This window comes from Solea solea, chromosome 6 (genome assembly GCF_958295425.1).
Source record: "Solea solea chromosome 6, fSolSol10.1, whole genome shotgun sequence".
Taxonomy (NCBI): domain Eukaryota; kingdom Metazoa; phylum Chordata; class Actinopteri; order Pleuronectiformes; family Soleidae; genus Solea; species Solea solea.
This window is the reverse complement of record NC_081139.1, coordinates 23,261,003-23,273,843: the sequence shown is the minus strand read 5'-3', so window position 1 is coordinate 23,273,843 and position 12,841 is coordinate 23,261,003. Positions and strand designations below refer to the sequence as shown.

The following is a 12,841-nucleotide window of genomic DNA, read 5'->3' as shown; positions in this document are numbered from 1 at the left end:
AGATAATTCACTCTGTGTTTAAATTACACTTCTTCCACATGATACTCGAGTTGAACTCCAGCAGGTCGTCTTCACCATGTCTGCATATTAAAATACATCTAGTTGCTGCCATGTGATTGGCTGAGTAGATATTTGCATTAACGTGTAGAAGTATACTTAATAAAGTGGCCTGTGAGTGTACAGCCTTGTTTGTAATGGAACAATGGAACATTTTTAGCTGAGCAACAGTTATATATATATATAATAATGTTGAATATCTATATTTACGTAGCATTTTTCTCGTCTTAATAAAGACTCATTCATACAGCACATCTATGTGCAGCCAGTTTTCTATCACACATCTTTTATACGCTGCCATCACAGGCAGCAGAAGCATCGTGGTGTGAAGTCTTGCCCAGCAACACGTAGACTTGAACCCCCAACCTTCCACTTGAAAGAGGACTCGCGCTCCCACTGAGCCACTGTCGGCCCCTCAAGTTAGCTGCAAATCCTTTGCCTTTGGACTTCCACTGCAGCCTCTTTCATTTGTTTTCCGGGGGAGTTTCTCCCTTCAGTCTCCTCTTCTGCAGGTAAACTGCAGCTCAGTAGGGTTTAAGTGTGAAGATTGACTCGGCCAGACGAGAACCTTCCGCTTCTTTCCCCCGATGAGCTTTGAAAATACTGATCTCTTCGTCTTTTATTCCTCTTTTCATGTCAAACGTAAATGTTGTGTCTGAACAGTATGTGACACTGAGCGTCAGTGTCACACACGTGTGAAGGCTGCATCACTGGAGCACACATTAGGCCAAGTCATGTAAATAATCTGGGTGTTTGCATCAGGTTATTTACAGTGAATAACTTTACTGCGACCATGTGCTGCAAACTATGTTAGTGGGAAGTGGGTTATGTATGTACGTTATAAATGTGTGTGTTTGTCTGTGTGTGTGTGTGTGTGTGTGTGTGTGTGTGTGTGTGTGAGTGGGATGCCAGCATGGGGAAGGGCAGTGGATGGTTCAGGGGCTCAGTCCATTCCAGTGATTTAACATGACACCACTTGCACTAAGACTGCGACAGCTGCGTATGCACATGCCGGCCATTCTGTTTGTTGTAGGGGATTACGCTGCGATAAAAGCCCCAGTGAGCAGCAGCGTGGCCGGGCTGCAGAACTACTGTTTCCCCTCTGACTTTGAAAAGCTTTCTCCGAGCCTCCAGAGCCTTGTGAAAACACAGGTGGGCCACTTCATACTGAGCACAAATGAATGGGAGTATTCTCCCAATGATAGTGTCACATCACCTCCAGACTTCAATCAGTGGTAGACGGTGGTGTAGCAGTGCAGCTTATGTAAGGTTCATTACTCAACAGTAATAGACAGGGAGGGGCACAGGGTGGTGGTGTAGTAATCAGCTCTGACTGCTCTCATTCATTTATAGTGATGCGACAGATTTACTTTCATTGTTAAAATGCATTGCGATGCTCATCAAGGAGGGAGGAACACTGCTTTGTCATCCTTCCGCTTTGTTATGTAGTCAGTATAATAATGTCACCGCTGTCTCCGGGAGAAATGAACACAGTCAAAGGCTTCAGTAAATGGATGCACAGTTATCATGGAGACAGAAGGAAAATGGCCTCTGAAGCGTGGGCATTTGTCGCCGTCTCTATGGCGACTGTGTCCCCGTCATGTTCTTCCATGGAGTTAAGAATAAAAACACTGACACAGAAACACACACACAAAGGAGGTGAGGCATTACATCACACCTATCACATCCTTCCATCCACAGTGATTCACATGAAACATTAAAGGTCCAGTATGTAACATTTAGCAGGGTTTATTAGCAGAAACTACCTGGTTAGCATGTCTGTATATAAATGTATAACCTTTTTAAAATTAAAATCATTTCTTTTGACTTTGAATAAGCCAATTATATGCACTTTTTCTGGGTTTTCCTCACTCGATCTGAGGGTCTAAGGAGATCGTTTTTACTTTTCCAATATGAATGCTATGCATGTTGTATGACAAGATGGGTTTAATGATCATTATTTCTTTAAAACCTTTAATTTGTGGCCCTTCGCTTGCTTTATTTAGACAGTGGGTCCCCAGGACTCCTGAAGATACATTAACCTGGATGAGTGAAGGACATTCACAGAGAAACTGTAATCAACTGCTTATAAACTCAACATTAGGTGCTATATTTTCTTAAAGCATGAGTAAACACATGTTTGTCACTGAGCGCGGTCAGATCTGGTTTTGTTATCATACACTTTGTCGCATCACGCTGGACCGAGGTCCTGGTTTATCCGCCTTCAGGCAAACTCCTTTAATGTTGTTATGTTACGCTCCTCTTACATATCTGAGATTTCCAGTCGGCGCTCGGGTGTCACTTCTCCAGGTCAGTGATGATCTTCGGGGCTAACCCCTCCCCTCCTTCTGCCCCCAGCTCAGCTGTCCCGCAATGTGCTGCTGCTTGTCAATGAGGAGAAGTGGAACAGTGTTGTGCCAGTGACAGGGCAATCCCTGCTGCACACACACACACACACACACACACTGCACGGACTTCCATTATCATCCATTCCATTAATTTGGACAGCCTCAACAGTGTGGTCACCCATTAAAAGTGTAACCAAACTTAACCAGTTTCACAGAAATTGGGTTAGGACCAGGTTTTGGTCTCCATGAGGGTGTCTGGTCCTGACAAGGACGGCAATTATGCCAGAAAAGGCCCCGAAAGAGGCAACAAATACAAGTACACTCACAAATGAGGATCCATTGTGTTACTAATTTGGCCATTAAGTATTATTAATGTATATATTTTAAATGCATGGATGGATAGATAGATAGATAGATAGATAGATAGATAGATAGATAGATAGATAGATAGATAGATAGCAGACAACTTTATTAATCTCCAAGCATGTTGGTAATCTCTATGAAATTAAAATTTAAAATTAATTAATTAAAATTTCTAGGTTGTTTTACAAGTAAAAGTAGTAGGAAAAACAAAGCTATACAAAAACATGATCTTAAATCTGATCTTAAGTGGATTCCACATGTAGCACCAAATCATTTTGACTCCCTCTCTGAGTTTAATGTGATTGAATTTGAGGATGAAGACATGGTATGTAGAGTATTTGCACACAGACAGTAAACACCCTGTCCTCCCTGGTTTACTGCATCTCAAGTGTTCACTTCAAAATGCTGAGAGGGAGACTTGCTCCTCAAACAAGACACAAGTGTGTGCCCGACACTGCCACAAAACACACACACACACACACACACAAGCTCCAGTTCTGCTGACAATGGGTTAAGATGACAGAGGCTTCTGAGTGACTCCGACACACTGCTCACCCCCCCTCCCTGCTGCACCTCGGAGTCCCACACAGGCGTCTTTGTGCTCGCTCCACCATCAGTGACGATCCATCACAGACTAACCTGTCAGCCCTCTGCAGCCCTGCGCCAAGTTGCGGCTCTGCTGCACTCTGCCTCCGCGCCAGACCCGAGGCCAAAGCCCGGGGACGAGACCACAACCCAGCAGCCAAGCTGCTAAACCACAGACTGACAGCCGGTCCCTGAGCACAGAGTCTGCAGTCTGTATCGACAAGAAATTAACATTACATTAACATAACACAGAATTTAAAATCACAATGCCATTGTAACTTCATTACTAAGAATGACACAGATAAAACAAGACATATAGTTAATAAAGAGGTTTAAAGCTACAGTGTGTAACTTTTTTTAAAATGTTATAATTCTGCCTGAGCTGAAGAAACCTCTGGATGAGATGTGAAAACCACAAGTCTTCTGGATAATTTAGACGGGGCCACACGGTGGTAAAGTGTCTTTGTTGCCTCACAGCCTGAAGGTCAGCAGCTTAGATCCCAGTTCAACCAAGGGCCTTTTTTTATGGAGTTGTAATGTTCTCCTTGTGTGTGTGTGAGTGTGTGTGTGTGTGTGTGGGGGGGGGGGGGGTGGTTCTCTCTGGGTATTCCTACCACAGTCCAAAAAAGCAGATTTGGTTAATTGGACACTCTAAATTGACCAATGAGTGTGGAATCTTTTTTCATAATTGTGTGTCAAGCAAACCGTCACTGGCTTTAGGCATCAACTGTTTGTAGCTGGAAGATTGGCTCGAAAAATATACAAAGTGAAACCATTTCAAGTGAGATTTACAGGTCCCTACAAAGTGACAATGATGTGGTAGCCTTACTTGGAGCGTGAATGTGCATTTGGTGAAAATGAATCAGCCGCACTTGCAGTGATGGACTTTTCACATTTGCTCTCTCATCATCCTCCTCTTCCTCACATGATACTTCACACACTAGTAGAATAAAATTAGAGAGATAAGGTGACTAATTATTATTTAATTTAATATTCTTATTTGTTATTTCTTTCATTTTATACCCACTCCGGTTAACATTCCACACCTCCACTCCGATCACATACCCTGGTATATACAGGAGAACAGTATTTCTGCTTGTGTACCACTGATGTTACACGTACCACAGTTTGAGAACCATGGATCTCGACATTAAGCATATCAGAATGTTGTGGTCATATTAAACCTGCTACATTATGGAATGAATGTCAACATAAATGAATATTGGTGTTGATAATATTAATGATCTCTATAGTCCAAGTCTTCTCCCGTTTTACCAAATATGCATCGAGCTGGACTTAAGCGTACTTGGGAAAGCTTTGTATCCCAGAATGCATTTCACTGGAACATTATCGGCAGAGAAAACACATAAAAACCTGAAATAAATCTTTTTCTGTGTCCCAGAACACAATTTCAAGATCATTTGGCAGCAACGTTGTTGGAGATGATGTATATATACAACTATACAAAATATGAAAATACTAATAACAATGAATATTTATGCATTTATTAAAAGTATACCACTTTCACATGTATCACCATTGTTGGTGGCCATAATGAGGCCTAAGCGCTTGGTGCAAGGACTTCCTTGTGTGCTTGTGGGCGGGGCCGCTCATTAACAGCTGATCACCTACACCTGTGTGCAGGAGAAGTCTGTTCCTACAGCTTTGACTCTGTGCTCACTTCTTTAGTTTGAGCTTTGAGTTTTGGCTACTTTAGGCCACTGTAGCTTTACATAACAACAATAAATAGTGTAAATAAAGAATTAAAGTGAGTGGAAATGCCGAGATAATATTCTGTAAATTTGTCTGAGCATTTTTGTGAGAAATGTGTTCCTGCTTCCCGACACCTGCTTGTAATAAAGCACTAATAGAGAAATCCATTAAGACACGAGTGAACTTCCTGTGAGGCACAGCAGATATTTAAACGCGCGTGAGCAGGAAATGCACAAGTGCAATTAATTACATTTGACGACAGTTAAATGTGCCAGTAAACTACTCTACTGAGCCAACACGTGTCACATCACAACGCAGCCAATAACGCACTTAAAAACCATTAATGTTGTTCCATTTGTCACGGAAAACACTTTACAGCAAATGTTCGGTGGCGTTCTGACAACAAGACACTTCAGCAGATTAATCACAAGGTGAAGAAGAGTGAGCCTGTCTTCGTCTTTACAGGGTGTTTGCTGATTTTCATTCGACAGCACAGTTGTTTTAGAGTTACATTATTTTCACCCAAACCATACTGCACAAGAATCTTGTATTGAAATCACTAGTTTATTCCTGTATTTAGTCAGTTATTACCTTTCATTTATTTTGAATTTTGCACTTAATTTAATTGAGGAACATATGTTCCTCTCTTCATGCATGAGTGATAATAAAGCAACATTTAATGACTAACCCTGTCTGCGCTGGAGTAGTTTTATGACACAAGTATTCCTCATTTCAATTTCAAGGGACTTCATGGTTAAATACAAATAAAATTAATAAAAAAAAAAAATAGAAAATACATTTTGGCTGTATTAATTTTGTTTTAGTTTCATATTCAGCAAAAGCAAAGATTGCGGTGAATCTTATGAGCAAAATTCAAATTGTGGGTATAAACTGTAGCATTAACAAAAAACAATTTTTTATTTGATTAAAAAAAAATTGCTTTTGTCTTCACAATCTGTCTTAATGAAATAAGTTGTGCATTCAGTCATCTAATAATCTTTTTTTTTTTTTTTACTGTTTTAATGCACCAGAGTAGAGATATAATCTAATATTTTTTTTACATTTTATGTAATTTTTATTCACATTTTCTTTTCTTTAGCATATGAACTTGTGATGATGCTAAATGCTATGATGGAAAAAGTGTTTTTGGCATTTGCAGAAGAAAGTAAATGCATCCATACACAGCAGTATACAGTCCCAGGTGCATTTTTACAGCGTGGCCACAGAACAGGGTAACATTTGCTGGCAGGTATGCGTATGACAGTGATTAACCTGTGGCAGTGATACGGGATACACATGGGGATGTAACACATCTCACACTATGCCTGTCATTCTGTAGCCACTTCTCCGCTGACAGAAGTGTGTGTGTGTTTTGGCCGGTCGCTCACGCTCGCGGAAGCCAGTCTGATTTATCCGGTGAGCTATGAGGTGAGACATGTCCTGGCAGGATTAACACCTGGTGGCTAGGCTAATGCTACGACGGACCGGGAGAGGTCAGGGCAACAAAGGGCCGTGCCTCGACGCGGTCGTCCCATTATTGTCTCTTGATTCCTGAGAGAAACGGAAGCCGATGTCATGTCGGTGTTTAAGCTCCGTCTCATTCTGAGTCGAGTACAGCGAAGAGGAATCATCTTAGAGGGAAAGTCTATGCGCCCGTGAATGTGGTTACATTAAACCAGGAGGCACCAACAATGGCGGGAGATGTTACCGTGTGTTGTCTGAGCTTTTACACGTCTCACATCAACTTACTTTCGTCTGAATCTTCAGTCACAACAGACAACAAATGTCCCTCTGACCTAATTTTAGGTAAACAACCATCTCTGGCCTCGTTTTCGCCCCCATCAACAACTAGGAATCAAACACGTTCTTGTCATTGCATGTCATTGGCTCCTAGTGGAAGTGACAGCTGTCTCCAGACCCCCCGACCCACCCATCAATGCCAGGGGACATGTATGGTGTCATGGAGGGAGACAAGAGTCTGGGATTAGCTCATTAAGACTAGGCATATTTGATCCGAGATTATCCGTCCCATTTCCACGGGAACTTGATCATATCCTGGCCTCTTAAGAAAGACACGAGGGCGCAGACCCACACACACGCGCGCTCACATAAACACAAACGGGTCTCAAAGCCCTAGAGAGCAGGGCCCAACAGAGATGTGAAGTGTAGATGTGCAGCAACAGCTAAACGTCGGGTCAGGTTTCTGGGGGCTCGTGCTAAATTTAACCCTATGATCCTGCAGCAGGCAGAGGGGTTTAAATGCCAGCCTACAGTTGCTCCACACCAGTTGTTCTCCAAACGTCTTCCACTCATCACAAACTCAGGCACGGGACGAGGACAGGCGCACACACACACCCACATACACTCCGACACACACGCTCCAGCTCCCAGGACAGAAGATCACATACAGTAGAGCAGCTCCAGGGGAAGCAAGGATCTTTGTCCCCTTTAGTCCAGACCACAGCGTTGTCCAGTATGGAGCTTTTCGAGACCAACCCCTATTTCTTCCCTGACCAGCGCTTCTATGAAGGAGGGGACAGTTATTTCCCCTCTCGCCTGCCTGGCGGGTACGACCAAACTGGCTACCAGGACAGGAACTCCATGATGGGCTTGTGTGCGAGTCTGTCTGGAGGCGCTGGAGTTGGGGTCACAGGAACAGAGGACAAAGTCTCTCCGTCCAGCATGTCACCTCACTCTGAGCCCCACTGCCCAGGCCAGTGCCTGCCCTGGGCCTGTAAACTCTGCAAAAGGAAGACAGTGACCATGGACCGTCGGAGAGCTGCCACGATGAGGGAGAAGCGCCGCCTGAAGAAGGTGAACGAAGCCTTTGATGCTCTGAAGAGGAGCACCCTGATGAACCCCAACCAGAGGCTGCCCAAAGTGGAGATCTTGCGGAGTGCCATCCAGTACATCGAGAGGCTCCAGGCCCTGGTGTCTTCCCTCAACCAGCAGGACAGCGAGACGGGACAGCAGGGACTTCACTACCGACCCAACACCACCCAGCCCAGAGTGAGTAGGACAGAGGAGGACAAGGTCACATACAGTGTTTAAGACTGAGGGCAAGGGGAAGACGGGCAGGTCAGAGACCAGGTGTACACGATGGAAACTGACAGGAGATGCTGAGGGAATCATTTTTTATTTAAATAGAGAAAGAAAAACACAGGATAAGCAAAGATTGGAAAAAAATAGTAAAAGTAAAACTGATCAACTGATCTATTGATCTCTAAAGCCTGCTTTGGAACTAATAATTTGGGATAAGTTTAGACATTTAAACTGAAAGAGTGGATTAGGAAAATTAAAATCTGTGTTTAAATATTTTTTTTTTTACATCAATCAAAATTTCCAGGCGTATGATTCAGTGAGACTTCAAACATAAGCTTGTTCTTGACGTTAAATAATCTCTTTAATCTTGTTCTTCTATATTTTCTGATTGGACATAATTATTTCTCTTGCTGTTGTGAGTGGTCACAGCCTGCTTATGGTCGTAGTGTGTGTTTGTGTTTGTGTTTGTGTGTGTGGTGTCACACTGCACTGTAGTGTGTGTTCTAGGTCTATGTGGGGCAGGGTGTGCCGCGTCATAACACTGAGTGACTGACAGCAACTTCTGTTCTGCATTTCCATGACAACAGGTGTCGTCGTCAAGCGAGCCCAGTACAGGCAGCACCTGCTGCAGTAGCCCGGAGTGGAGCAGCACTCCAGAGCAGTGCACGCAGAGCTACAGCAGCGAGGGTGAGTGTACACACACACACTTCACACACACAAAGCCTCATGAGATGTTGTAGTCAGATTAGTGTGAGATACTTAATGTGTGAACCGTGTCTCTGAGCAGATCTCCTGAGTGCTGCCGACTCTCCAGAGCAGGGGAGCATGCGTGTGCTGACCTCCCTCGTGGATGGCATCACAGCGGGGGACGGACCCTTGGCCTTTCCTGTGGACATTCCCAAATAGACCCTCGACACGTGCGACTCATAGATGTACAGAGATCAACAAATAAATAAGGAAAAATAGCAAAATTCACAATAGGATAAGACACTGACAACCAATTTAATTTATTTTCCAAGTTTTCTACTATTGTTGTGCGTCTGCTAAATGATCAAATCTGTGATTTATTAGGACTGTTACTCTGCTGATCTGTGGGTGTGCTCGTCAAACTGAATCCTGTTCACAATGAGGCCTTATTCCCTTGATTCCCTGCCTTATCCTGTGGTCCACTCCTGCCTGTCAGACCAGGAGTTTTTAGTCAATAGAGAGATTTGACGACTTTGCTGCATGAACACCTTTAATGACTAGTGTGGATCTCTAAAAAGTCTCCAGTCTGACAGAGCTACAAAAGGAAAGAAAAACCTGTGTTTTTTTGTCCTTACTTAATTTAACTTTTCCTCTTTTCGAAACCTTTCCCTGATCTTTCATTGTTTTTCGTGTGTGTTTTTAATGCTTAAACAAACATGAGTTTATTTTGGGGCCAATATGTACCATGGCAGTTTTGACCAAGATCTGCTTAATTTAAACTGGTTATGAATGCTAGTGATGTAAATACGTTCCCTTTTTCTACAGAGTGGTTTTGCCATTTTATTTTCTATTTTTTTGCTAATTTATTTTTGACTTTTATAACTAAGATTGTTGTGTATTTGTAGATGTTCCAAAAACGTGATATTTTCCGTCCAATTATTGCAATAAAGACCATTTTCAATACATTGCCTAATTGCTGTGCTGATAAATTATTAATAAATAAAGAGACCACACGATCCAGAATTAAAAAAAAAACAAAAAAAAACAGCTTTACTTATGTCTATATAGTGTCATAAATACAGTACACTTTTTTTTTAAATAGCCAAATAATAAAATCTTGATTTGTCAGCATTGTTTCACACCTGGAATAAAGACACAGTACTCATAGCTGCCACATAGCACATTACACCTTTTAGACACCTTGGAAAAACTCTTTAAAAAAAAGATTGTACAACCATCCAGCACTTCACTGGTTCATATGCTGTGTTCTCATTGGATGAGGAGTTGGTCAGCCAAAAACTGCTCACGGTCACGTCTCTATGGCAACTAAAAGGGAGGCGACGGGACAGGATGAGACGAGTCCGCCACGTTGAGCAGTATTATGTGGATATCGTTGGCTGATGTTGAGCAGCAGTTTACAGTTTTATTTGAGAGAAAAGTAAGGGGTAAACGGAGGGGGAGCTACGGTGTTCACACTTATACTCATTCACAGAAAAGAGTCATGGTCACATGGCTGGGGTCGGCCTTTTCACACACAACCGTTCTACCAGTCTGGAGCAGAGGGACTCATTTGTCCGTAACGCACGCACGCACGCACCCATTCATATTAAAGGATTCTCTCTAATCTAGGCTACATAGTGTCATACAGAAGGCGAAAGAAGAGGAGAGCCAACAGCTACATGGTGTCAAAAGAAGGAGAAGGAGAAGAAGAAGAAGAAGAAGAAGAAGAAGAAGAAGAAGAAGAAGGCGGAGGAGGAGGAGGGAAAGGAAAGAAGTCGAGGCAAAGAGAGAAGTCTGAAATTGGACCCATGAACCTGTGAGGAGTCCTTGTAGAAACGCACCCCCTCCCACTAATGATTCACACACTTACAGCATACAGCAAAAGACACACAAAGGTCTGACACAGGAAGAGAAAGAAAGAGAAAGAAAGAGAAAGAGAGAGCGAGAGAGAGAGAGAGTGAGAGAGAGAGAGAACAGTCACTATTGAATACAGGGCATTGGGTTTCATACAGCAATGGTATTATATCATTTTCCATATATATTTCCAATATATATTTATATATATATATAATATTTCTATAAAAAACATAATTCATCCATTTTATGTACAGATGCGATAAATGAGTAATACCTTGCATAACCGGTAGAGGGGCAATGTGCAGTGGGATCTGCCATTTATACACAAGTATTCATCATTCCCAAGTCCAAATCAAGAGCCGCTCACTGTCGCTTTAAATCTTTCTCTGGCGATGACGCAGCAATATTTGGTGTGGACTTGGCCATGCTGAGACTAACAGAACCAGCACGAGAACCCACAGCTGAGACCAGGGGAGCAGGAGCACAACACCACAACAACAAGGCTACTGGGAGCACTGGGGTAAACCGGGAGAGACCGGACTGAGTCTCGTTTACAGCAGCGAGTGCAGCCGATGAGCACTCTCAGGAGTTCAAAGGTCAGAGTTGGCCTCTGTATTGCACGTGTCCGAAGGAGAGGTGAAAGTTTGGAGGTGAGGCTGGGCGATGGCTCCCTCCCCGCCCCAGAGTGGCACCCAGGTCGTCCTCTCCACAATTTGGCATATCACTCTCAAAAGGCCGCAAGCATGTGTCCATATAGGTAATGAGAATGCACTAGGAGGAGACAGAGTGAGACGGAGACAGGAAATGTGAGACAGGAAGAGTCTGACATCAGTCTGACATGAAACAATCAGACAGTTTTAGAGTTACTACTTTGCAGCCAATGCAACGTCTACTGTATGATTTCATAACTTTTCAATTTACGTTCAGTGTCACCACACTTTGTGCTTCACTTTGAATATAAAAGTAAACATTTGAAATCTTCAGTGTTTTTCAGGCGAAAACCCCCCAAACTGATCGAGAGAAATTGCTGTTTTTATTTCTTTTAATAAATGTGGCCTATTAGTGACACATACGTGTTATCTTGCATACAACACTGAGCTGTTAAGATAAATGACATGTGGGCACAGTGAATCCTCTGTGGATGAAAGATAACGTCTTCTGCCTCCATTTATTCGCTACAATATGGACTCACGTTGATGTGTATTTAAAGACATTTAGGGTCGCCCCATAAAGGCTTGGGCCGCCCCTGGGAAGACACATCAGTTCATGGCTGAGGAATAATTCAGTATATCATCGTTGTTGTTTTGCAATATTTGTGTCAGGGCCTCTGCGCCTGCATGCACTCGCTCTTGCTCCGCCCTCCCTCTGTGTGGGATTGCAGGCGTGGCATCAGGTGTGCAGGAGCCAGGTCACCAGCTGCCGTACATCCTCTCTTCACCAAGCTCTGCTTACACATACACAGTTCCTCCTTCAATACTCAGCCACATTCGAACGTGTTTTTGGACTCATAGCCTATACCTGTTGTCCTCTGTTAAGTATTTATGCTGCAATACAACTGTGCTGCTTTTATTTTGAAACGCCTGACGTATGGACGCACGTATGATATCTGCGTCTGTCTGCACAGCTGCGACAGGTGACGCTAGCCAGGTACCCCTGCACCCCTAAAGATGTCGGCTCACGTTAAAAAAAGAAAAGTTAATTTTCAACAAGACATGGACTGTTAAATATTTCTTTACAGACGTCAAAGGTAAAGCCGTGTGCTTAGTTTGTGGTACACAAGTCGCTGTGTTTAAGGATTACAATATGAATCGCTACTACGTGACCAAACACATCTGATGAAGAGCGCGCAAACGAGTCAGAGGAAGACTATGTCGAAGACAACGTTAACAACGAGGTCCGTGGTACTTTTCTTCTACAAGTGTCTCGGTTTAAGTTCAGGAGTTATCATTATCTCCCTCCATGTTTATTATCTTGTTATCTGACCAGCGAAGCACTGTCACTCGTATGTAAACTTATCCGGTGTGATTGCAGCATTAGTGTGTGTGTGTGTGTGTGTGTAAGCGTGCAGGTGCGTTCTGTGTGGGGGGGTTGTGTGAGACAATATATTCGCTGCACTACACCACAGTAGTATAGTACTATTATAGTATTCATTCATTATATTGTATTCATTTTATAGTGTAGTAATTTGA

General features: G+C 43.0%; 2 protein-coding genes across 5 annotated transcripts in view; one reads left to right on the top strand and one right to left on the bottom strand.

Moving 5' to 3' along the window:
- The first annotated feature begins 7,339 nt into the window (after positions 1-7,339).
- Positions 7,340-9,760, top strand: myog (myogenin). The gene is made up of 3 exons (XM_058631353.1): positions 7,340-8,075; positions 8,696-8,795; positions 8,896-9,760. Exons 1-3 carry the CDS (start codon positions 7,542-7,544, stop codon positions 9,012-9,014), a joined length of 753 nt encoding a protein of 250 aa, XP_058487336.1. The 5' UTR covers positions 7,340-7,541; the 3' UTR covers positions 9,015-9,760.
- A 60-nt stretch (positions 9,761-9,820) lies between these two features.
- Positions 9,821-12,841, bottom strand: part of ppfia4 (PTPRF interacting protein alpha 4) — a 74,705-nt gene continuing 71,684 nt past the window's right edge. For all 4 annotated transcript variants that reach the window (XM_058631349.1, XM_058631350.1, XM_058631351.1 and 1 more), the window contains one exon: positions 9,821-11,423. Coding sequence is in view for 1 of the 4 variants with exons in the window: in XM_058631350.1 (XP_058487333.1) it covers positions 11,380-11,423 (44 nt within the window). In the remaining 3 variants the exon portion in view is untranslated. The remainder of the gene's footprint in view (positions 11,424-12,841) is intronic.

Bases quoted from the DNA above. Each gene is read 5' to 3' on its own strand.
- myog (XM_058631353.1), top strand. From the start codon at position 7,542: ATGGAGCTTTTCGAGACCAACCCCTATTTCTTCCCTGACCAGCGCTTC. The intron at 8,076-8,695 runs GTGAGTAGGACA...CCATGACAACAG, and splicing joins CCAACACCACCCAGCCCAGA to GTGTCGTCGTCAAGCGAGCC. The intron at 8,796-8,895 runs GTGAGTGTACAC...GTCTCTGAGCAG, and splicing joins GCAGAGCTACAGCAGCGAGG to ATCTCCTGAGTGCTGCCGAC.